Raw genomic sequence first — 27,615 nt, 5'->3', positions numbered from 1 at the left:
AAAGAAATGATTGTAATTTTGATTTTATCAAATACAATTTTATCAATACAATCACAGGTTTATCAAATGGATGCCTTAGTGTTACACACATTACAACACAAAAGAGTTAAAGAAAAATCAAAAGAATACTGGTGCAAGAATCAAAGCTGAAATTTTCCTTTTATCAACCTCTAGCCAAATTCAATGAACTCTCTTCAATAATCACGATCATTTACCTTTGATTCCTTTCTTCTCCTGTGGCTTCTATAACACCATACTATAGCCTCTACTTCTATGACCATTCCTCTACTAAATCCAGCTCCTCTTTCCAAGCCAACTTAGTTCTTAGTCCTTTTATTCTTCAACAGTTCTCAAATCTCAAGTGTCTAATTATACATCCCTAAGCTGAATTACTGATCTCCATGCTTTACATTCCATTATTTCTGGTAATCTACATGATATCTTCACTTAACAGTCTAGGACAGGACTTCCCTAGTGGTGAAGTGGTTAGGACTCTGCACTTCCACTGCAGGGGGCACGGGTTCGAACCCTGGTCAGGGAAGTTCCACATGCTGCACAGTGCACACACACACACACAAAAAAAAGAGTCTAGGACATGTCTATACGGATGCACTGCCATCAGTTCATACCTGACGTGTGTTTAGTCAAACGTATCTTCTCTTTCTACTCAACTGACACATGGTAGTTATTCCATCATGACAACTCCTCTGTATCCTTTCATAACTAAAATACCTCACATTTTTCTCTTTCTTCTTATTTAGCACTATATTCTGTTAATTTTTTCCTTTGGAATACTTCTAGGAGTCATCCTTCACCTTCATTCTATATTGCAAGCCCAAATTCCAGCCTTCTTACCTCATTTTAAGATTATTATAAATAGCTTCCTGACTAGTCTCCCTGTCTTAAGGCTTTCTTCTCTCTAGCACAGTAGTTCTCAAACTTTAGTGTCCACACAGATCACATGGAAATGACTAATAGATTCTTTAGGTACTGCGTGCTATTTTATTTCTCCAATTAGATTATATGGTCATCAAGGGCAGGAATTAATCATGGCTTCTATTCTCCCCTCGGTGTATAACATAATGCCAGGCCACACAACATATTCAATAGATATTTTATAACTTCAAGACTATGGTTCATTTCTTTCTCAAAACCGTTCGTAACATCTAACCAAGAATTATTTCAGAGATATACCTTTGAATAAAAATAACAAGTTATCATTTCAGGTGTCTCAAAAGGAAAAGCACAACTCATTGTCCTCATACCAAGAGATCTCTCTTCATACTCACACTTCAACAGTGTGTGGGGAAAAACATACAGAGAAGTCATCAATTACAGAAGGGCATTCCAACTCAAGATACCCGGTCCAACTTTTCCAAACAAATCAACACAGCAAAATATCATTACACAAAGACTCTACCTAAAAACACTTACCAGAAATGACATACCCTCTGTGCTTAGGAGGCTGGAGCTGTAAATGCAGCCATCTTACCTAGCCTGGGGAAGAAAAAATAAAGCTGCTACTCCCCAGTTGTAAGAACCTCTCACAGGAAAGTAACTTTAAAGGACTATGATTTCTGCCCTAGAGTTAATACTTTGTGACTTAAGTCTTACTACACAAGAAAGTTATGATCTTTGTCATCTAAGAAACTTAGAAGTCTGTTGCAATTTTACGAATCATATTTATGTAATCTTATAGCCAACATTTTCATACAGAAGCATTATATTTAACTTGAATGGGAAAAGGGTTTGAGTTTAAAAAATTAATTTTATAGTGATCATTCTGCCACAGGAAATAACTCATGTGGATTATGGTTATAATGAAGAGAAAAGCAGTAAAGTATCTCAAATCAAAGAAAGGGGGAAATTAAAAGAGTAACAGTGCAGAAAAAGCACAGGATTAAGAATAGAAAAATGTAGACTTTAGTCACAGCGTTCCTAACTAGTCAATGATCTTGGCTCCCTACCACTTCAGTTTCCAAATCTGTAAAAACTGTCTGAATGCTAAGATCCCCCAGCCCTAAAATTATATATACTTACATACTTTTTACAGTATTTCTATGTCACATGTACTGTCTGCTTTTCCACTTTAATTGAGGTAAAGCTGTAAGCCTATAGGGCAGTGCTCCACATGATGGGACAGCTCTGGGTCATAATCTTTACGGAATTGACTTTAACAATTTCCTGCAACATAAACCATTCTCCACAGATCACAGTTTAAAAGTAAAGTAGGTGTTTACTATATTCACCCCCATCATTTGGCAGTTATTTCAGTATGAAAAACATTCATCCTAGGTCAATACTGATGAAAGGTTACTTCACATGTTTCTTAAAATATCACCTCCTGGGCTTCCCTGGTGGTGCCGTGGTTGAGAGTCTGCCTGCCAATGCAGGGGACACGGGTTCGAGCCCTGGTCTGGGAAGATCTCACATGCCGTGGAGCAACAAAGCCCGTGAGCCACAACTACTGAGCCTGCGCGTCTGGAGCCTGTGCTCCGCAATGTGAGAGGCCGCGACAGTGAGAGGCCCGCACACCACGATGAAGAGTGGCCCCCGCTCGCCGCAACTAGAGAAAGCCCGCACACAGAAACGAAGACCCAACACAGCCAAAAATAAATTAAAAAAAAAAAAATCACCTCCTCCCCTTTCTGGTATACCTATGATTAGTTAATAATCTCTCTCACCACTGGATGTCATTTTTGCTCCAAAAGAAGTCAACCCAACCTAGCCTCAATAATTAGAATCTGATCTCTAAGACACTTATCTCTAAAACCCCAACATAAAAGTTTTTTCTGTGGAAGATAAAATCAGCTCTTATAATTTCTTATGATTTCTAGCTAATCTGGCATCAGATGCTTTTAGGCTTCAAACAGTACAAGGAAGCATAAGTAGGATTTCGGAGATCATCCCAAGCCATGAAATAACTTCACTAAAATCCCATCAATACCCATACACTGCTCAGTACTTATATGGACAGAGAGAAAGAGAAGTGATACAGGGGAAAAAAAACAATGAAACAACAACGTAAGTATTTATATTTGAGTATAAAACGCTGGGATCCTATATAGTTAAGTGCTGTTTCCTAATCTCAATGTTATACTACTTTTAGCATAATGGAAAGAGAAAAGCAACATTCATAAACCAAGAAAGTGGGGAAGTAATGACTTTAAGACTTCTCATGTTGTCACTCCAACTATCAGGATGAATTTGCCAGTTATATCTAATAATGTAAACAGGTAACTAAAAACTCTGTCCTTGATTTCCAAATTCAGAATATGTAAATGATATAGTTCTCTTCTCTTATGCAAATATGAACAGCTAACCTTACCAATAAACATACAGACATTAAGACACTGGTGCGCCTATGTCTAGAGGTACAAATTCCTCTCATTTCAGACCTTCTCACTTCCCCACAACCAATGCCACTACTAAAGGAACTCATCAAATGGAGACATATCCAAATCATTTGTGGGATTTTTTAAAAAAATACTTCCTTCCCCTTCCCCCAACACACATGCGCCAATCTTGCTAAAAATAACTGCTGAATCGCTGCCATGGAGAGCCACGGTTACTGATGGGGCTATGCTACATTCCTTGGGTTTGTTGAGTAGAAAAAAAGTTGTAAACCACTGGCTTAGATAAATCATCTGGTTACATTAGTTCCATGATGCCCTGGATTAGTTTTTAGGTTCTGGAGAAAATATGCCTGCAAAGATGAAACTTTACAAAGATCATGGCTGTGGGAACTATCATGGCTGTTTCAGAAGCCAGGGGAGTCCTAGTTCCTTCTGCTAGGGCAATGAGATACTTGCTTCTATATTCCTGAGTTGGAAACAAAAAAGTATTGTAACCACAAAAACAATGTTACAAGTATTAGTTAAGCACAGTTGAAACAGGCCTAATCACCCCGTAATTTAAGTGCCGAATGAGTTAAATGACACTTGTATGGGCTGGTCTAGAAACTTTATCAATGAAAACCACTGTCTCTGTGGAAAAATGCATACTCTGAAAAACTGACTTGTACACAACATTTAGAAATAAACCTGTTGAGCAGTCTGCATTTTCCCAATTTATCTTTACAAGGTGTCAGCAAAATGTCATGTTTAAATATCAAACTGAACATACCCGTAAAGTCTCAGTTTTAATTATACATTTTATTCTCCTAAAATAGTTATGCTTTTACTCTATAGAAATCACTTTAATGAGAACCACTTGCCTTTTTTTGGGCAATTGCAGCTCGCTGCAATTTCTCCTTAGCTTGATTATACTTTTCTTCTCTGTCAGTGATACGTTCATGAAGCCTATGCTTTTCTTCCAACCACTGTATTTGCTTCTCTTCCAATGCCCTGTCAGAAGAACGTATGCAAAACATGAGATGTTAACTCTTAGAAGAGATATTACCACAAGTATAATCAAACTCACTACCTACTTCACCCACAGCCTTCATAATCCAACACAGGCATTCTTGCATGGCCATGTATCTGCTATCACCACCATTACTGAGTATTTCCTATGAGCCAGCCACTGGGCTTAGAACAGTACATGTACTACATCATTTATTCTTCACAGTAACCCCTGAGTTAGGTACGTCTATCATTTCCATTTTATAGCTGAGGAAACTGAGGCTTAGAGCTGTTAACTAACTTGCTTAAAGGCTTATACCTAGTTAACGGGGGGTGGGGGGCAGGACAAACAACTGATAATCAGCTTTAAACCATGATACCACCAAGCTATTAAAAACTGGGCCTAATAAAGATGGTTTAAAATCAACCTTGGTATCAAGTCTTAATGTGGTATGTTTCCTGGCTAGAGTAAAATTCATATAAATGGTATTTTCTAGTAACATCATAACAGCTTACACCTTTAAAGCTCTTCTGTATACCTTATGATTTTTAGTATCATCACTATAGGCAGTACAAATGGATATACAAACCCTGAGGAGTCAGATTGCATGACAAAGGTCAAACAGATTTTAAGTATCTTAGCTGGGATCAAAATCACATTCTATTGACCCCAAGTCCAGCTATTTTCTGCTATATAATCCTATGAATAACATTCAGAAACCAATGATAAGTTAGTTACATTTGCTAGCTATACTATGATTGGAATTCTTAAGCACATTTCAAATCACTTGAGGATCCCAAGATACAAATTCCTATTATTTGCAAAATATAAGCAAAATAATTTGGACCCTGCGGAACGTCACAACACATTATGGACAGTTATCTTGCTTACTTCCTTTTCTTGAAATCCAACCACATATATGAGTCCATGGACAAGCCTTAAAATATTAAATAATAGAAAAATAAGGAAAAAATTTTATGTGGCAAGGTAGCCTTCAGAAGAAAAACTAAGAATAATGTTTCATAGATTCAAAAACTTATAATAATGACGTTATAATAACAAAGCAAATACAAAATAGTAGTTTTCTACCATATATAAACAACATTTTCCAGGGAATATAAGATCTTAGTCATCAAAATCATCTCCCTACCAGTTTACTAGACTGTCTACTACTAAGAGATTTCAAAATAAAAAAATATAAACAAGTAAATGAGCTTTTCAAAGGGAAAATCCAAAAGATTATAACTGTAATTCTAAGAAGTAAGCCGTACACATCAAAAATTTTGTTTCTGTTCTCTGGCATTCAGAAGAATTTAGATATTTGAAGTAAGAAATGTATTGATTTACTCAATGAATACAGAAGTGTTTCTTTGAAGGTTTTCATAATACTGTGGTCAGGCAGAATTTTAAAAAGGTTTTCTTCCCTACATGTCTATTTTCTTTTCTTTTTTTTTTTTTAAAGCAATCCAAGAGTCCATAAAGCTCATCTCTAGAAAAAGAAAATACATTACCTAAGACCACTGTACACTGTCAATGGGGTATTTGTAACTAGTTCCCAAAATACAGTCAACACTGGAATCATCATTAAAAGAACTATATATAATATAGCAGAAAGAAGAAACAGTTTGTACATTAAAAAAAAAGAGCAAACTCTACTTTTCAACTTCTACTTGTGCTTTTTCAGCTTGGCTTCTTAAATTTCGGCATTCCTGTTTTAACCTCTCCACCATTTCCTTCAGTGTTTGGTTTGAATTCAGCAACTCATTCTCTGACTGTGCAAGTGAGGTCACTTGGATCTGCAAACTACTGATTTGCTTAAAAGAGAAGAAAGAAGAGAAACATAAGGCCACTAAACAAATGCAATAGAATATGAGAGACACAGAGGACACTCAGCATCTTCCCTCACAAATGCCACACCCAACTGATGTGCCCTTCAGAACACCCTGCAATGAAATTATAAAAAGCACCAGCATTAGAGAAATGCAAATCAAAACTACAATGCGATATCATCTCACACCGGTCAGAATGGCCATCATCAAAAAATCTACAAACAATAAATGCTGGAGAGGGTGTGGAGAAAAGGGAACCCGCATACACTGTTGGTGGGAATGTAAATTGATACAGCCACTATGGAGAACAGTATGGAGATTCCTTAAAAAACTAAAAATAGAACTACCATACGACCCAGCAATCCCACTACTGGGCATATACCCTGAGAAAACCATAATTCAAAAAGAGTCATGTACCACAATGTTCATTGCAGGTCTATTTATAATAGCCAGGACATGGAAGCAACCTAAGTGTCCATCAACAGATGAATGGATAAAGAAGATGTGGCACATATATACAATGGAATATTACTCAGCCATAAAAAGAAATGAAATTGAGTTATTTGTAGTGAGGTGGATGGACCTAGAGTCTGTCATAAAGAGTGAAGTAAGTCAGAAAGAGAAAAGCAAATACTGTATGCTAACACATATATATGGAATCTAAAAAAAAAAAAAAAAGGTCATGAAGAACCTAGGGGCAAGACGGGAATAAAGATGCAGACCTACTAAAGAATGGACTTGAGGATACGGGGAGGGGGAAGGGTAAGCTGGGACAAAGTGAGAGAATGGCATGGACATATATACACTACCAAATGTGAAATAGATAGCTAGTGGGAAGCAGTCACATAGCACAGGGAGATCAGCTTGGTGGTCTGTGACCAGCTAGAGGGTGGGATAGGGAGGGTGGGAGGGAGATGCAAGAGGGAGGAGATATGGGGACATACGTATTTTTATAACTGATTCATTTTGTTATAAAGCAGAAACTAACACACCATTGCAAAGCAATTATACTCCAATAAAAACGTTTAAAAAAAAAAGGCAAGAGCATTAGGATCATATCTTAATATAACCAGAGACCATCAAGAACCCTATTCCTCAATCTGCCACTGAGTCCTCTCTCTTCTTCCCCAAATAAGCAGGCCAGAAGAGGTACTAGAAATGGGGAGAAGTGTCATTAGGAGAGCAGGGAGGTGAGCAAAGAGAATCCAAATATTAGAGTCTCCTAGTCTCCAAGGAAAGAACAGATTTTAAAAGGTAATCTGGGGACTTCCCTGGTGGCGCAGTGGTTGAGAGTCTGCCTGCCGATGCAGGGGATACGGGTTCGTGCACCGGTCCAGGAAGATCCCACATCCCGCGGAGCGGCTGGGCCCGTGAGCCATGGCCGCTGAGCCTGCACGTCCGGAGCCTGTGCTCCACAACGGGAGAGGCCACAACAGTGAGAGGACCGCGTACCGCAAAAAAAACAAAAAAAAAGTAAGCTGGGAAAGCTGCTAAGAAAATCCATTCTCCCACTCCCACAACCTTGTGATTAGCAACCCTTCCAAGGGTTCTGCTCTCTGAATAGTCAGGAATCATAAATGCAGGAAGGATCATTCTCACATTGTTTTTGAGTAGTTTTTAAGCATTTTATAGAGTGTTGGGCAGAAGAAAGATGCTCTGAGAAACCTAATGAATGGTAGGGATTCCTTGGCCTCTAGAACCATTTATCAAACTGTGAAATGTCACTCAGCCTGCTTCATCCCAATTTACCTTTATCTGGGAGTACTTTTTCTCATGAAAAGTAGATAATTATCTAGTTACAGATTAACAGGCTAGGAGATTCACATTGCTCTTAAGTCTTATCCAAATAATTCATTTGGGACATATTTACACCTAATTCTTGCAAAAGCCATTTTACCAATTAATAAACAAGTATTCATTTTTCTTTCACTTTCTTCTACCTCTCCAAGCCATTCTTTTTTTTTTTTTTTGCGGTACATGGGCCTCTCACTGCTGTGGCCTCTCCCGTTTCGGAGCACAGGCTCCGGAAGCGCAAGCTCCGGACCCGCAGGCTCAGCGGCCATGGCTCACGGGCCCAGCCGCTCTGCGGCATGTGGGATCCTCCCGGACCGGGGCACGAACCCGTGTCCCCTGCATCGGCAGGCGGACTCTCAACCACTTGCGCCACCAGAGAAGCCCTAAGCCATTCTCTTGAGAGAAGTTTGGAGGCAGAGAGTCAAGTGACTTCAGATCAAAAGAATCCATTACAAGACTCAAGAGCCAAAAAAACCCAGATTCTTTATGCAATAAATGGGAAATAATTCCATTACTTCCTGATGGTAGCAAAGCCACATACAGAACTGTATAGGTCCAAAGAGCAACTGTCAGAAGAATAAAGTAAAAAGGTATGCCTCAGATTTCTATTTTAGAATGAATTTCTCCATGAAGAACTATTCAGTATTTTTAACTGGAGCTGTAAATATAAAACTTGTATTACAGCTGGCTGAACAAGCAACTTTCAAAGAGCTTAATACTTCTCCATATCTACAGGATGACAGAAAGCCCAATGCCAATGAAACTAGATAACTTCTCTCAGAGAATCACACATTATGCCCTCCTACTTGAGACTTAGAAACCATAACTATACATGCAAAGCAATGCCAGCTAGCATGCAAGCATAAATCCTAAAAATGGAATTTTCACTCCTCATAATTTGTTTTGCCCATATAAATCTTTCCCGAACCCAAACAACTTTAATTAAAATATGAATTTCCTTCCATAAATACAACTCTTAGATTTCACAGGGATATAACAAAAAATAGCTCATGGAATAAGAAATGCAAAGTTACAAGTCAATCACACAAGTAATTCAAAATACTGCCCTTTAAACTATAATTAAAAAAAAATTCATCATGAGCCACAGCAATATAAATATCTTAAGAAAATCAAAAGAAGCTTACTAAACAGGAGTTTAAAGAGGTTTAAACACTTTATATTTACATATCAACTTCATCAATTCATTATCAATTGGAGTGATATTTTCAGAATATTTACATATAAAATTCCAATAAAGATTCAAAAACACAGATTTAAAGAAGCACTTAAAAAAATAAAAGCAAAATGTTTGCTAAAATAATACCTGTTTCAGGTCAGAATTTTCATTTTTTTCTTTCTCTGCATTTTCAATATTCACAATTTGTTGTTGAAGTTTTAACCTAAAAATCACAACCCAACAAAAGACATTATTAAAAATCCATAGTTCATATATTTCACTGAATTAGACAATCATATTATTGAGTGCCCATATTGACACAAGGCGCTGTGCTATATAAAGTGATGGATTCAAAGGCAAAGATTTTGACTTCAGGCAACTAAGTTGTGTCCACATATAATTAAAATGTAACACATTTCTGCCTTTGCTATGGAAAAATCTACAAACTATGGGCATAGAGAAGATGAGAAATCAAGTCTATCTAGAAGGATGAGAGACTACTACATGGAGATAAAACTCTGGTGGGTAGGATCTTGACAAACACAGGGAACAGCCTGAACAAATGGCTTTGGTGGAGGAGTGCCTAGTGGGTCACTAAGGCAGGAGAAAGGAGTCCAGTTTAGGAGAAGCCATCTTACAGCCATACAGTATTTCACAATTTACAAAATGCTTTCAGATATACTGCTATTTCACCTTCACTCTACTGGGTTATAGAGCTCCTAAATGTATCCTAAATGCCTACCATGATGTCTATAGTATAATAGGCGTTTAATTAAGGTTGGCCAATTGTAGTAATTTCTCGTAATAGTTGTATGGAAGTAAGCAGAGTCATCTTTATAATTCCAGATAATATAGAGAAAGAGGTTGAGGCTTAGCAAAGTTGGGCCCAAATCACACAGCTACCAAGTAGCCAAATCAAGATGAGACCCAGGTCTTCTCACACCCAAGTAAGTATCTCTGTCTCCCACTTCATTATGCCGTAATTATACTGATTTTAAATTCAGAATTTAAAAGAAAACTATCTAGTACAGACACAATACTGTATTCTATAAAATATATTATGAGTTTTCATCCCTGAGATGAATGCACACTTACACAATTTGTGTTCTTTTCAAAAGGAATGATACATTCTCAGCCAAAATCTTAAAACACAGCATATCCCTGGTGACCAAGGGACTAACTAACCTCATGAGAAAGACTATACACTAATTAGCTTTGACAGGATAAGCCCCCAACCTTCCCTTTTAAAAATCCTTCATTTACCTCAAATATAATTTGTTTGGCACATACTAGTTATAGTTTAGCATTATTAGCATGCCTTTTCAACCCAATTAGAAATGCTTCTTGGGAAGACAATATTCTCAAAAGGCTTAGGGCTGTGCTTTAAACACTAATACCCTGAGAAAACTGTAATTCAAAAAGAGACATGCACCACAATGTTCACTGCAGCACTATTTATAATAGCCAGGACATGGAACCAACCTAAATGACCACTGACAGATGAACAGACAAAGAAGACATGGCACATATACACAATGGAATATTACTCAGCCATAAAAAGAAACGAAATTGAGGTATTTGTAGTGAGGTGGATGGACCTAGAGTCTGTCACACAGAGTGAAGTCAGAAAGAGAAAAACAAGTACACTATGCTAACGCATATATATATGGAATCTAAAAAAAAAAAAAAAAAAGGTACTGATGAACCTAGTTGCAGGGCAGGAATAAAGAGGTAGACATACAGAACAGACTTGATGACATGGGGTGGGAGGGTGAAGCTGGGGCAAAGTGAGAGTAACATCGACATACATACACTACCAAATGCAAAATAGTTGGCTGGTGGGAAGCGGCAGCGTAGCACAGGGAGATCGGCTCAGTGCTTTGCAATGACCTAGAGGGGTGGGACGGGAGGATGGGAGGGAGGCTCAAGAGGGAGGGGATAAGGGGACATGTGTATGCATATGGCTGATTCGCTTTGTTGTGCAACAGAAACTAACATGGTATTGTGAAGCAATTATACTCCAATAAAGCTCTATTAAAAAAAAATTCAGTATCTGTTGTTGGACTGAATGAACCAACCCAAATCCTGGATTAGACATTTAAATGCACAAGGTGGTTGGACAATATGATATGGAAGAAACCATAAAATACACTGCTCCTGAGATATTTACATACAAACGCCAGAAACAATGGACCTAAAGGAAGAGGACCAGTCTTGCTCCTCCTGTGCTCCTCTGTACCAGTCATACTCTTACTCTGTAATTCTCGCTATGCTATCACTCCCTCAAACTTTCTGTGCATTTCTCCCTTAAATGTTTAAGGTCGTTATTAACTTGGAGCTTTTAGGTTACCGAGTTAATAAAGGTTTCTTTCTACAGAACCATGGAGATGAAAATAGGGGAGAAAACACCATGTGTCCTAGCTCCGGTCCAGAGTTAGAAAAGTTAGGCCCCAAGTATATCTTAGCTCTGGTCGAGATTTTGGATATACATGATAAATCAACAAGAAACAAGACCGAGTTATGAAAGCATTAGTGGCCTGAATACTTTCTAAATAATTATGTAGATATGAAGAGAAACAAAAATGCCCTACCTATAAAAACTGAAGCCAAAGAAACCGATGGTAAAGAGTATCCGACTATCATTAAACATGAAAAGAGTAAGAACACCATTTTGGTAGACTATAAGAGATGATCTACAAAATTTTCTTCAGTTCACTCTGCTTGAAGCAGTGCTGGGTTAGAATTCATAACTGATAGGAGATTTTTGATTTTTTTAAAGAAGAAAATTAGTCCATGATTTAAGATCATTACATTTAGGATTCTAAGGGATAATTACATTTTACAAATAAAAAGTAACCTTAAAAGGGATGATCAGGGTTTAGGAATAAATTCAGTGGTCTTAAATTTCAATAACAAAAGTGTTCAAAACAGGTAGATATTACTTCACAAGACAGTGCTGAAGATTTAGGAATATAGTATCTCTTTTGATTAGATTTTGAATAGTCAAGGGGTGTCACAAGTCAAAAGAAAATAAGTCTTAAAAGTACAAAGTATAGAAGAAGGTGCAATTAATTTTCATTAGAGGATCAGTAAAGGCTACATAAGAGAAATACAGTTTGAACTGGACCTTAAAGGCAAAACAAGAGTCTGAGGCAGAGAAATTAAAGATAGAGGTAAAGAAGAGGATAACTGCTGAAGCAAGACTCTGGAGGAAATAAAGGGGGTGGGATTAAAAACACTTTTACTTTGGAAGTGAAGGGAGAAAAGAATCTTAATTAAAACAGAAAGGGAGGAGAGGATGGATGAAGATGTAGAAATTCTCAAATAGTGGGAAGTTGAAAGAATTCATATCCAGGAGCCTTTGCTCAGGTACAAGTGAGAGCACAGAACAGTGGACATAGTTTCCAAGCTGAACGGTGGCAAGGGAAGCAGGCTAAGAGACTGGAAAAAAATTTTTTTAAAGTACAAGAACTACCAGTTTCATTATCTCCAGTGAGAATGGAGTGGAAAAGACAAAAAAATGTACGTCTTTGAAATGATTGGCTCTAAGAGATGACAAGGTCCAAAATATGGCTAAGCGAAGGGGCTTAGAATAAAGATGAAGAATGCCAGAATGAAGATAAAATGAACAAAAGACTAAGGTGTTGGATGAGTCAACAATATCAATATTATAGTCAATTAGAATGATGGCAAAGGATAGAAAATAGAAAAACCTTGAAACGGAAGTCAAGGTCCTCAGTGACTGTTGGGGAATATCCTGTAGGTTAGTAATTGGTGGAGAAAAAGACAGGGGTAAGATGAATGCAAGGAATATCAAAGGAAAAGTCATTTTAACCAAAGTTAGTCAAACAATGGTCTGGAAGCAAGACTGTGGTTCAAAAACACTGATTTTTCTTCTTGGTCCCTAGGTTGCAGGAGAGGGGAAGGAGGAATAATTCCCACTTAAAAAGGTTGCCAGGCAATATACCATCAGGACAAAGTATCAGTGAGGCAGGTGATTTTAAAACTGTGGAGATGGTACAAAATTTATAGGTAATGGAACAGATTTCAGAGGCTACAGCAAAAATTGTTATAAGGACAGCTTTAATGGGTTGCAGATGGGGAGAAATCAAAAGGTGAAGGGTAAGTTGGGGAATGAAAAACTATGAGATCAAGTACTGTATATTTTAAAAGTAATTATGGAAACAGTGGAAGTATATTTGGTAGGCAAACCGGAGGGCCAAGGTACAAGAGTATGCAGCTGGGGAAAAGTTCAATGGGAAACATTTGAAATGACAGTGAGATGGAGCTGTTCCAAGTTCTCTTCAAAGTACAGCGTAGCTAATTATGCTGATTATTGCCTAGGTTTTCTATGGCAGGCAGCTGATGTGTGTCACTTCAACATTCAACAAATATTTACTGAGTACCTAGAAATGCTGAGCCCAGTCCTAAGTGTTGCAGATACGCCAGAGAATAACAGACAGAATCGTTATCTTTAAGGAACTTACCGTGCAACAGCACTGTCTGAACAAGCTTTCTTTAATGATGGAAATGTTCTATAATTTGCACCATCCGATATGATAGCTCCTAGCTACATGTGGCTAATGTACATTTAAAAATGTAGTTAGAGGGCTTCCCTGGTGGCGCAGTGGTTGAGAGTCCGCCTGCCGATGCAGGGGATACGGGTTCGTGCCCCGGTCTGGGAAGATCCCACATGCCGCGGAGAGGCTGGGCCCGTGAGCCATGGCCGCTGGGCCTGTGCGTCCGGAGCCTGTGCTCCGCAATGGGGGAGGCCACAACAGTGAGAGGCCCGCGTACAGCAAAAAAAAAAAAAAAAAAAATGTAGTTAGTGTGACTGAACTTTTAATTTTTTTTAATTTTAATTAATTTAAAATTAGATTTAAATAGCTCTATGTGGCTAGTAATGTTTTATTAGGCACCAAAGTTCTAGTGTAATTTCTTGGCTTCATTTGATGTCAGTCTCAATTATCAAAAGAAAGTAATAGATAAGGCAAGCAAGAGAAGTCTATCTGTGATTTCTCTATTGTCAAAAATCCTTAGATCAAGTTTATTGAAAAAGGCAGTTTTTATATCAACCCATTGAAAGCCAAGGTTCTTGCCGTGAGTGCTGGAAATCTACTCTGGTCATTATTAGCAAAAAGGGACCTTCCTGGGAAGATATAAGAGACTCAGTGCATCAACGGGGAACCAGAGAGCCAGAACCAGGCTAGAATAATTGGCCAGAATCACAAGCAAGGACATGCATACAAACTGTCTGGCTTTTCAAATGCTGCCACATATTTTTTCATCACTTACTTTGCTGTTCAAATTCTGTAAAAGAACTTGTTAAACTGGCCAAGTAGAAGTCTCCTTCTCCCTACTAAGATGATATACAATAGATAACTCATCTCAAGATGGATTATAAGTAGAGAGAAAGATATACTAAGTGACAGTTTTTAAAAATGTTTCTAAAAACCTTAAGAAAAAATTAGAAAGCCACAAATGGAAGACAGAACTCTGGCTCTAAACAATGCAAAATCTTAAATGATCAAGTTTCCTTTCCTTCAGTTAGTTATTGCTGCTACTTCTCCAATACCTCTTCCCACTTCTGATAACAAACTGCACATTACCGCCTCTCCCTCCCTAACTCCCCTTCCCCACCCCACCCCCTACCCACTCAGAAATACGCTTAAAACCCGGGCCGAGTCAGAGTGCCCTATCCCGTGGCCATAGGATGGGCCCAGGGATGGGTGTGTGAACCAGACACAAAGCCTTTCTAGATTTTTCTAAGTTGAATCATCAAGTAAGAACTCTGTCTTTGATCTCAAAATATAGTTTGTCCTCACAGAGGAAGCAGTAGGAGAGAAGCAGATACAGGAGTTAGAAAAGAAGAGAGGAGGGAGATGAAAGCAGGAGGGAAGAAGCTACTCTCATCTGGCACATGTGAGTTCCTAGATCCAAGCGTCCATGAGACCAGCACAATCCCTGTCCTTTCCACCATTTCTATCAGCCAATCAAGTCCCTTTTTCTTTACCTGAGTTAGTTGAAGCAGGGTTACTGTCATAACCAAAAGCTGATTAGATACTTTATCTTACTTAAAATCTTATAATTTTAACATGTTTTTAATTTACAGGTAACTTTACAAATTTTACAAACGCATTTTAGAATAATGCGTTTAGAATAATCATTTTATTATTTAGGCTAGTGGTGAAGAAACCACTTGAATGAAGACAAGGGACTGGTATGTAATTAACAGTTTAAAGCATCTGCCAAAGCAGTGATTAATCCTATTAATCTGTTGTTTATAAATAAATGGATATTTCTGCTTTATATGCTTTAGACCTTCCATATCCTTAGCAAACCTTTTTTTTCCCACAGGTAGTCTCTTTCTAACCTATCACAAATTCTAAATAAGACAAGCTGCGATTATGATTATTTTAATAACTGATCAAAATAGACCTGGCTGATGTAGCTAGACTTATAAACCAGAACTGCCATGGAAAAACACCACAACTGTAGACTTTTTAAAAAAATCACACAAATTTTGCAAATTACTCCTGCTGTTTTTATTTGGGTTACTATGTCCTTATTTTAAGTTGGGGTCAATTACACATTATAAATGGTCTGGAGAAACTGAAGAGGAATCAAATAAAAATTATCAAAGTGGCTAAAGGAACAGAAAATGATTTATATTAAAAAAAAAGATAGGGGCTTCCCTGATGGCGCAGTGGTTAAGGATCCGCCTGCCAATGCAGGGGACACGGGTTCAATCCCTGGTCCGGGAGGATCCCACATGCTGTGGAGCAACTAGGCCTGTGCACCAGAGCTACTGAGCCCGCGAGCCACAACTACTGATCCTGCGTGCCTAGAGCCCGTGCTCCGCAACGGGAGAGGCCACCGCAGTGAGAGGCCTGCGCACCGCAATGGAGTAGCTCCCGCTTACCGCAACTAGAAAAAGCCCTCGTACAGCTATGAAGACCCAAAGCAGCCAAAAATAAAATAAATTTATTAAAAAAAAAAAAAGATAAAGGAATGAAAGCTGTTTTATATAGCAAAAAAAACACAAGAAATGTAAGGGTCAAGTTCATTATTGTCTTCAAGTAATGATTGCTTAACATTTTATCACTATGGCAACACAAGCCCAAATCAGGAGAAACAGGGTTAAATTCTAAGAGAAAAGATTCTAATTGGCCAAACTGTGGGACAATAGGATAAAACATTACAGTGGGGTTCTTGGGGGGTGGGTCTCTCTCTCCCCTTGCTGGAGATTGTGAAGGAGAGATTAAAAAAAAAAAAAAAAAACACCTAACCTGTCCTGAACCACTAAAACAAAATGTACCCACCCAAAAGCAAAGAGCAGGACAAAACTGGCTCTCAAAATCCATAAAAGATTTATGATTCTAGAATTGTAGTAGTTAACATTTAAATTAGTAGCTCATAAAACCGGACATTTATAAACAATATATATCTCTCTGCCTGAGGTGATTCTTTCCTGAGTAATGAAAATCAAAAACCTTGTCCCAAAACGTAACCTACAGCTTAATGAACATGATTTTTAAAAATAAACTGTAGGGCTTCCCTGGTGGCGCAGTGGTTGGGAATCCGCCTGCCAATGCAGGGGACACGGGTTCGGGTCCTGGTCCGGGAAGATCCCACATGCTGTGGAACAAGTAAGTCATGATGTGCTCCACGGCTGCTGAGCCTGCACTCTAGAGCCCATGAGCCACAACTACTGAGGCCCGCGTGCCTAGAGCCTGTGCTCCGCAACAAGAGAAGCCACTGCAGTGAGAGGCCTGCGTACCGCAACGAGGAGTAGCCCCCACTCCCCACAACTAGAGAAAGCCTGTGCACAGCAATGAAGACCCAATGCAGCCAAAAATAAATAAATTAATTAATTTAAAAAATAATAATAAAATAAAATAAACTGTAATCTATATAATTAGAAAGTCATTAAGATTTTAGAATTTAAAAAAGCAGATACAGGGGACTTCCAGGTAGCTAAAGATAACAGCAAATTCCTAGTTCTATGTTATATATATATGTCCTACAAAACAATACAGGAAAGCAAGATCAAATAAAGCCATACAAAAACCACATCTTTCACATAAATGGAAGACAGAAAATGCCCAAACTTCAAAATACCTCTAAGTAAAAAGAGGAAAATAATTCTAAATCCCAGCAAGGGACCTTTTATGCTCCTGCCTAGAAGTTTTTGCAGTGAGCATGAGCTCACACTGAATGTGAAGAGACTTACCTCATCCATTAAAACAAAAAGATGTCTAATTTGGATCCAAAGCAAGACCCAACTATATGCTACACATGAAAGACACACTTAAAAAGAAAGACTAACAATAAGGGGATGAACAAAAGTATACCAGACAAACAGAAGCAATAAGAAAACAGAATTAAAAACAACAAAAAAAAGTAGAGGTCTACAAAAGACCAAGATCAAGCTTTTCAACAATGCTGGGTGCAAGAAGACATTTGAAGTGTTAAAGGTTAAGAATTTTGAACCTAAACAATTATAACCAATAAAATATCATTTAAGTATGTGTATAAAATAAAAGTTTTCTTAGACATAAAAACTCATTAGTTTTAGGACAAAAAGACTTTTGGAAAACACTCTTTCAATAAGTACACTTGTCAGATAATAAATAAAACTATGAAATCAATACAAAAATATAAGAATGAGGAAGTAACAGTAAAATGTTTGTGTTCTAAATAAGAAGAATGCGTGTGCCTATATATATATATATATATATATATATATTCATTCTAAAATTATCAACTCAGAAAGATAGGTGAGAACAAGGAGGAGATAAGACCATACTCAGGTACTCAGGTAGATTTTTACTTAAGGGTATGACACAGATATTGCTAAACGATGATATACATAAAGAAAAAATATAACTATGTGTCTTAAGTTAGGAGTAACCAAAAAAAGAGAGAGAGAAACTTAACCTATCCAATGGAGGATAGAAAAAAGATGGCAAATAAGGCAACAGAAAGTGTAGTCATTAAGAAACGTGAAGGGACTTCTCTGGTGGTCCAGTGGTAAAGAATCCGCCTTCCAATGTAGGGGATGCAAGTTTCATCCCTGGTTGAGGAACTAAGATCCCACATGCTTTGGGGCAACTAAGCCCGTGCGCCACAACTACTGAGCTCGTGTGTCTCAACTAGAGAGCCTACGTGATGCAAATTACAGAGCCCACTTGCCCTGGAGCCTGCATGCCACAACTAGAGAGAAGCCCGTGTGCCGCAACAAAGAGCCCACACATCACAACCAAAAAGATCCTGCATGCCACAACCAAGACCCGACACAGCCAAATAAATAAATAAATAAATAGATAGATAGATAGATAGATAAATAGATAGATAGATAAATAAATAAATAAATAAATAAGGTAAGTAGTAGTTTAAAAAAAAAGAGAAAAAAGATAATTAAACCCTAATGGTAAAGTAATTACAAGAATGTAAATGAGTTAACATACTGCTCAAGAAACTATCAAATTGTATTTTTAAAAGTTATTGTAATATTTTGTCTATAAGGGACACATTTAAAATAAAACAATAAATAAAGCTGAAAATAAAGTGAAAAGATGTACCACAAACACGAGCAAAAGGAAAGAAACAGTAGAAATGTTCGTATTAGCCCATATAAAATTCAAGATAAAATGTTAAAGGAAAAATAACAAGTAACCATGAATATATATGCACCTAAAAAAACTATAGCAACAGCTGTCAGAAATCTATGAAAAAATAAATCAACAATTGTAAAATAAAAGAAAACAGGAGTAATAACAATATCAAACAAGGTGGAATTCAAGCAAAAAAAAATTAAATGACAAAAAGAAAAGTGCTTTTAAATGCTAAAAGCCACAATTCATAATTAAAGTATAACTGTTATGATTATCTATATACCAAATAATATAGCAATCACCTATGAAGCAAAAAAATTACAAGAAATTTAAGGAGTCATAGATAGAAACACACTAACGTAATAATAGGAGACTTTAATATATCACTCTTTTTACAAGACAAATGAAGTGGACAAAAAAATAAAAGTATACAGAAGACCTGAACATATAGAGTTAGTAAGGTAGATCTTATGGATGTATATTTCAAACTTTATACTCATAATTGAGCACTTTCTTTACTAGTCCTTATGTAACACTCATAAAAATCGATCATATATTACAGGTCTGAGACTGAGATAAGGCAAGTGAGGTGCCCAGAGTGAAAAATTTAAGGAGACTCACTCTACGTTTCCTGCCAAGTCCAATGTCAACACATAAGAGTGAGTACCTCCTTAAATTTTGCACTCTGGGTGCCTCACTGGCTTTACCATAGTCCTGGCCTTGATATATTAGGTCACAAGGAAAAGAGTGTCCCATAAAGCAGAAATAACAGAATCAATACTCTGATCACAATGCAATAAAACTAAAATTTAACAGCAAAATAAACAAGAAAGCCCAATCACCTGGAAATTCAAAAACCTTCAATCACTTACATGTGATTGTATTTGGAGACAAGGCCTTTAAAGAGGTAAAATGAGGTTATATGGGTGGGTCCTAATCCTATGACTGGTGCCCTTATAAGAGGGAGAGGTACCAGGGATACATGCACACAGAGGAAAGCCCCTGTGAGGACACAGTAAGAAGGCAACCAATCTGCAAGCCAAGGAGACAGGCCTCAGGAGAAACCAAATCTGCTAACACATTGAACTACAAGGCTTCTAGCCTCCAGAACTGTAAGAAAATTAATTTCTGTTGTTTAAACTACCCTGTCTATGGTATTTTGTTGTGGCAGCCCTAGAAAACTATTAGTTTCACCTTCTATTAAACAACTATACCTTCTATTGCTTCTTGGGTGAAAAGGAAGATGCAAATAGAAATTAGGGAATTTCTAAAAAATAATAATTAAAACACTGCATATCATAATCTATATGACACATTTATCACAGGCTCTAGAGCGCAGACTCAGTAGTTGCGGCACATAGGCTTAGTTGCTCTGCAGCATGTGGGATCTTCCCAGACCAGGGCTCGAACTGGTGTCCCCTGTGTTGGCAGGTGGATTCTTAACCATTGTGCCACCAGGGAAGCCCCTCAACTATATTTCTATATGTCAGCAATAAACAATTAGAAAGTAAAATTTTAAAACATAACTCCACTTATAATCGCATAAAAATGCTTAGAATTATAATGTAACACAATATGAGCATGATATATACAATGAATACTACAAAACTCTGATGACAGAAATTACAGATGACCTGAATACATGGAGAGATAGGCCATATTCATGGATTGGATAGACTCAATACTGTTGAGATGACAACTCTACTCAACCTGAGCTACAGATTCAGTGCCATCCCAATCAAAATCTTAAGCCTTTTTGAAAATGGTGATAAGCTGATTATTTACAAGGAAAGGCAAAGGACCTAGAAGAGCCAAAACAATCTTGCCAAAAAAGAACAAGGTAGAAGACTTGCACTACCTGAATCAAACTTACTATGAAGCTACAGTAGTCAAGAGAGTGTGATACTGGTGTCAAGACAGACATAGAGATAAATGGAATAGAATAGAGTCCAGAAACAGACACACTCACATATGGCCAACTGAAACCAACAAAGGTACCAAAATAATTCAGATATGGAGATCTGGGTGAAAATTATATGGGAATACTCTGTACTAGTTTTACAATGTTTTGTTGGCTATGAGATTATTTCAAAATGAAGTTTAAAAAAAATATGCATATATAACCTAATACTTTGAAGTTCCCTCCTGGCCGACTCTTCTGCCATCTGTGAAGCTCGCAATCTCTCTTCACACTGATCCTTTTCAGACTGCCTCCTGACATCATGTTCCACTTTCATTTTCTCTAAATCCGCTAATCTGCTCTCAAGTTCTAGCCTAAAACAAGAGATGATAATTATATTACAAGAACTACAATAAGGATGATATGACAGCAAAATGTTTTCATTTGCAAGGAGATTTAACACAAAATAAGGTAATTAGGTACTTACTTTTCATCTTGTAATACCACAAGTTTTTGGTAACCTTCTTCTTTGGCAGCTTGTACTTTACGGATTAATTCACGGTCCTTTTCTACTAAAAGCGCTTTGTGGTGTTCAACAGCTGATGTGAGAATTTCATTGTCTGACTGTAATCCTAGTATTTTTTTTTAAAGGAGAAAACTGTACTGTATTCAATGTTATTAAGAAGAAAAACTGCAATTAACAGCAAATATTCATAAGCTGATAAGACGAAAGAATATAGAAAGTAAGTCTCTCCAGATACACATCTCAAAGATCTTTACTTTGTTGATAAACTTTTCTTAACGAAAAAGACTACTACTCAGACTTAATTTGTCATTTTATTAAGCACTCACACAAAAACACTTCAATAAAAGGTTATATACATTTACTCATTTGGATCTTGAGAGCTGGGGACATCAACCTGGGTAATATCGAAAGAGGTTTAAATACTTAACTTTTAAAAGGGTTCTGTAACCTAAATCCCACAGACAGCATCATCATACGGCTAGCTGGAAAGCAGAGTGAATAAAATCACAGAAGCTTTTGAAACTTATCAGAACTGTTAGATATCTAATACAAATTGGACACTTTCAAGTTTGTCCAATGAATTCACAAATTTTCCTCGTAATGAAATGACAAGTATTTTGCATATGGAATAACTAAAACAAATTCATATCTAACTCAAAGTTTAAAAAGAATGCAAAACTGGATCTCAAACTCTTTAAGTTCCAAAGAAAATTTGCTCCCTAACTCTATGAAAATCCGTGAGTCAACATCAAGTAGAAATTAATAATGAAAATAGTCATTCATCATAAGCTCTGTCTGAAACTGAAACTAGAGGCCAGTTCAACTAGAGACCAACTTCGTGACAGCTGCAGGTACAGGCAGCTTATTTAAGTACTTAAGAAAAGTCAGAAATCATATAATTTCTGAGAAATCTTGATGAGAAGGACATTCTAAGGCTAAATTAAAGTTTAAAAATAAGCTTAGGCTGAACTAGGCCCAATAACTGGCCTAGGGTCTACATAAAAAAATTTTTAAACTTAAAACTTGGACCTGGAACCCACCTATATATTCTTTAGATTTTAAATGGTCTGATATTAATAATCACATGATCTAAACAGATTTTAAGCTATATACCCAGGAAGTATGGAATCCTATCTGTAACGTTTCACTTAATTTATGTATTAATCAAATAACAATGATATAACCATACGTTTTTTTTTTAAAGTTACATCACAGAATGAACATTTAACTTACAAATAAAAACAATACATATGTGCTCTAAAATTAAAATTCAATTAAGCTTAAAATTGGAAATAAAAATCCAGTTTGATCTATTTTAGTAATTTGAGTTTATATGTGAAAGTAACAGTAAAAAGCATGGGAAATCATATATTACCATCCAGTTCACTTTGAATTTTATTCCTTTCTCTTTCTAGCTCACTCTTAGCTCTTGCTGCCTCCAGTTTGATGTCTGTTATTTCTAGTTTGTTTGAATGTTTAAGTTCTTTTACCTGTTGATAATTAGAAATTGAAATTACTATTGGTCATTTTCTTGCCACTAAATGCTAACCCAAAAACATTAATAGAAATGAGAAAACACTTTGGTAGCAGAGTATAGAGTATAAGCACCTTCCAGCAGGGAAGATGCTTCAGTGCCTGGAACAGTACTCAGCACCAAGAAAACAGTCTGTTCCTAATAGAATTGAGTCATTTCTTTCAATAGCAGAGTGGGGTCATCGGGCTTAATCTTGCATTTAAAGGCTTAACTGTAAGTACCTAAAATCCAATAGTCAATGACTGAAACATCCTCAGGGAAAAAAAAATTGAAACCTTCTTCTAAAAAAACCTGCTGGTGACAAAAAGGCGTTTTAGGTATAAGGAACAGAATATAAAATGTTATAAAGGTAGAACATCACCTTGTCTGCTTGGAAAACAATGAACAATGTGTTATAGACAGAGCAGAGGAAGACGTGAAAGCTGTGGAGTGGCAGGGAATAAACTTTATATGCCATACAAAAGGGTTGTATATCCTCTTAGCTGCTGAAGGTGGTACAATCAACTTTGTTTCAGAAAATTAACTCTAATTGCAAGTGTGCTGGATTAAGAAACTGAAGGTAAAGAAACCATTTAAGAGGCAAAGGACTAACAAAGGGGACAAGAAAGAATAATCTATTGAAGTTGGTGACTAAATAGTGTGTGTGTGTGTGTGTGTGTACGCTGGTAGTGGGATAAACAAATACAAAATGTATGAATCTAATTTAAACCTTTATTGCCAAAACCTGATTCTTTTAAAGCCCCAAGGTGAATGTAACTAATTGTCAATATTTTCCATATAATTAACCACATACCAATCTCAGCTTTTCCCTGAGACATTCCTTTTGAAAGCTGAATAATTATAGTTCATAAGTGGTATTCCTTGGGCTTCCCTGGTGGTGCAGTGGTTAAGAATCTGCCTGCCAATGCAGGGGACACGGGTTTGAGCCCTGGTCCGGGAAGATCCCACATGCCGCAGAGCAACTAAGCCTGTGCGCCACAACTACTGAGCCTGCACTCTAGAGCCCGCAAGCCACAACTGCTGAGCCCACATGCCACAACTATTGAAGCCCGCGTGACCTACAGCCCATGCTCCACAACAAGAGAAGCCACTGAAATGAGAAGCCCGCATACCGCACCGTAGAGTAGCCCCTGCTCACCGCAACTAGAGAAAGCCCGCACGCAGCAACGAAGACCCAATGCAGCCAAAAATAAACAAATAAAAAAATTTTTTAAGTAGTATTCCTTTGTTCATTCAATAAATATTTATTGAGCGCCTATTATGTGCCCTAGCACTGTCTTAGGAGCTGGGGATACAGCAGCAAACAAGAAAGCTTTGTCTCTCTAATCATCTGTACTACTCTCTAACAGTTTCCATATCCCTGCCCTTTGGTGAGGTGCTCCTAAAATTAGGTACAGTACTATAATGAGGATTTAACCAGTACGGATATAAAGGTTAGATAAACCTGCATTCTGACATATTATACTAATGTACAAAACTATGAAATCAGAGGAGAAAATCACAAATATATACAAGCCAAATATGTAAAATATAAGATGGTGGTAACAGGAGGGTAAAGGATAATCTACTTGAGTGCAATAATAGGCTATAAAAACTAGAGATGGGGGTTAGAAATAAATCAGGAAGAGGTCCTAGAGCCAAAGAGGGCGAAGATGAGAAACAGAAGTGTCTTACTGGAGGAGACTCCATCTATGAAAAGTCTTGGAAACATAACAAGGTTTCCTGCAAATTCCTCACTTAAAGGAAACAAGAAAGTCAAGTACTGTGCTGCCTTTGTACTGCTAATAACCACACTAAGACACAAATTAACCTGTAGACTTTCAAATGACACAACACAAAATGAATACCTTGTGCTGACATCAGATTTGCATTTTTAAATCTTTCTGAAGTTCTTTTCTATGAAAGCAAGTCTCATAGAACAATGTTTACAAAGCAGCTTTGAAATACTTTCAGAGCAGCTAAAAAATTGTATTTATTTTAAAATTTAAACTTTCTATAGATTGGGTTTTTATAATTTCATGGACAGAATTTATAAATGCTTTAAAATTTGGAAGAAATACAACTACAATGAAAATCTAATTTATATGACAAATGTAATCATAACCTGCTATTATACACTAACTGTAAAAGGTTTGAATGACACAGCAGTTCATTAGCAAACCACATTGTAGCTGCTTTATATATGAGGTGGAAAATCAGGCCCATCTTATTTTGTAGAATCTTTCAACGAGAAGAACTACAAAATACATAAAAAACATATTTCTTAGTTCATTCACTGAAATTTACTGAAATGAGAAAACATTTTTCAATTAAACTATAATCAGTGAAACTGAAAGAACACTGGATCGGAAGTCAAACGACAAGTCTATCTTCAGAACTACTTCTATTATTAAAGTAGTGGTATATGCTCAAGCAACATGCATTCAAATTAACTTATCTATGGACCCTGATGAGTTTTTCTTTAGTGCCACATTTCTAAAATACTGAAATAATGAATGCACTCACACTAATAGTAATTAACTTCCAAAATGATATTAAAATTATTTTATTTATTAACAATGGAAAAACGTATATGAATATTTATTACTTAGATATGATGAATAAAAACACTTTCTATGAGTAATATGAACCAAATCCCAAATAGTTATAATGAAGTTTCTTTCTGCCTCTAGATTCCTAGTTCTTAACTTTTGTAATCAAGCATCAAAAATCCTAGGAAAACTAGGGATCTTTTCTTAAATAAAATGCACAATGTTAAAATGCTGCAAATAATTTGAAGAGATTTACAATCTTCTTCAGCTTCTGTGGGCCACGCTACCCTGTTCTGCTTTTTTTTCCCACAATATATTTTCCATGTAGATTCTGGTCTTTACATTGTGAATTTGCTTTATGCTTTTGATCCAACAGAAGTACTCAGAATATTAGCTAGTACTAATAAAACTTTGAGAAATGTAACAAAATAGCAACAGTAAGCATTTTATAAGGGTTCAGAATCTGTTAAATTACACACACACACACACACACAAGAAAGCAATATATGTAAGCAAGAAATTCAAATAAAGTTGAAAAAATGTATTACTCAAGAAGCCCTTGATGTAAATTCCAAAGAGACAGTACTCAAACTCTGATCTTTTTCAAAGGTCTGAGATGGTATGACCTCATAAACTTAGCTAATAAGGTAATTCTGTGGGATGACTTCCTTAAAACCGTACATTTTATTGGAGTTCTAAAGCTCAAACACCTCATAACAGGAAGAATTCATCTCATTGAATATTAGATTATCTTTAAGGTCATCACTTTTAGGCCATCTTTGGTAGTAACATTTTTTAATCCAAGACACCGATAGTCACAATGACATAACTCTGTTCAAAAACCTAACAAACATTTACAAATTTGAATAACTCAGACAAATACACCCCAGGTGTTCCTCTGCATTGCAAACAACCATTTGTGAGAACTGCAAAATGTTGATGAAAATTTCAAGTTGCAAAGAAAACTGTGACAATGTTTGAAACATTATTTTAAAATTTAACCTTCCAATGAAATCTTTTTTTCTTTCCCCTTCCTGTGGTACGTGGGCCTCCCACTGCCGTGGCCTCCCCCACTGCGGAGCACAGGCTCCGGACGCGCAGGCTCAGCGGCCACGGCTCCCGGGCCCAGCCGCTCCACGGCATGTGGGATCCTCCCAGACCGGGCATGAACCGGCGTCCCCTGCATCGGCAGGCGGACCCCCAACCACGGCGCCACCAGGGAAGCCCTGAAATCTTTTTATATGCAAGATCTCAAATGAAAACTTGGTTTGTCTTAAGTTGGTGGGTAGTTTTTAATAAACCATTTATATGCATAATAATGCAAGTGTGCCTTTAAAAAGACAGGCAACTCTTAGCAATGTGTGTTAATAAACATACAATCTGGAAGTGTAAAAGAGTATGTATTTGCCATGGAAAAAACTGGGTAGACTATCTCCCAAGGGTGGCATCTAATTCATCTAATACTATGACTTTGGCTTTTCAGGCATAGAAATCAAATTTTGTCACCACACTTAAAGACCACTCTCAAGGTTGAACTCACATTACTAAAGTTTACAAAGAGTGATCTATAAAACCAGAATGTCAGTTTATTAATTACGAGAAAAAACTATAATGGAAACTAGAATACTCTAACTCTGAAGGACCAGTGCGTTCTCTCTCCCTGTAGACAAAATTACAGAGGAAATCACATAACAGTCAGAAAGTTGCTTAGGGCTCATGCAGTCAGAACAAAAGGAATGGGAGGAATCGATTATTTCATGGCCACAAACTAAAATAGACTGAGGTATTCCTTTCCACAGTAAGAATGATCTCTTCAATGGGACCAGAATACTCACACGCTGTCAACTACAACTCTCTCTTGCCTCTGTCATAAACACTGTTTGACTGTGGACAAGGAATTTACAATGAATACGTTACTCCTCTAGATTTTCTACCAGGCTACAGTAAATTCCCTCTGGTCTAGAAACCATTTTGTTTTTTAAGGTGATTTTATATAACTCTGCTCTGATAGAAATATAATACATGATCTCACTGATTCAGACATCTGCCTCATTTTCAAGTTCCTAGAGCTGACCCAAGTACTACTACTAATAGCTAATATTCAGGTGATTATATATTACACCTTATGCTAAGTGCTTTATGCATAATATCTCATTTAATCTCTGCCACACTCTATAAGGTAGGTATTAGTCCTGTTTTATAAAGGAAAATGCTAAAGTCTTCAGAGAGAAATTAAATTGCCCAAGGTCACACAGCTAGCAAGGGGAAGAAATGGAATTTGAATATGTCTGACTCCAGAGCTGATATTCACTGCAGTATTCTATAAAATACTTTCATCATTGCTATCCTACTTCTGGTTACTG

General features: G+C 37.0%; 1 protein-coding gene across 2 annotated transcripts in view; it reads right to left on the bottom strand.

The window, feature by feature from the left end:
• Positions 1-27,615, bottom strand: part of CEP83 (centrosomal protein 83) — a 121,542-nt gene that overhangs the window by 13,941 nt on the left and 79,986 nt on the right. For both annotated transcript variants that reach the window (XM_060112274.1, XM_060112273.1), the window contains 6 exons: positions 22,563-22,677; positions 21,149-21,293; positions 20,886-21,035; positions 9,292-9,367; positions 6,001-6,158; positions 4,217-4,346 (listed from right to left, as the gene is read on the bottom strand). In XM_060112274.1, the coding sequence (XP_059968257.1) occupies positions 4,217-4,346; positions 6,001-6,158; positions 9,292-9,367; positions 20,886-21,035; positions 21,149-21,293; positions 22,563-22,677 (774 nt within the window). The remainder of the gene's footprint in view (positions 1-4,216; positions 4,347-6,000; positions 6,159-9,291; positions 9,368-20,885; positions 21,036-21,148; positions 21,294-22,562; positions 22,678-27,615) is intronic.

The sequence above is a fragment of the Mesoplodon densirostris genome, chromosome 11, assembly GCF_025265405.1.
Source record: "Mesoplodon densirostris isolate mMesDen1 chromosome 11, mMesDen1 primary haplotype, whole genome shotgun sequence".
NCBI classification, from domain to species: domain Eukaryota; kingdom Metazoa; phylum Chordata; class Mammalia; order Artiodactyla; family Ziphiidae; genus Mesoplodon; species Mesoplodon densirostris.
This window is presented reverse-complemented; position numbering and strand designations above follow the sequence as displayed.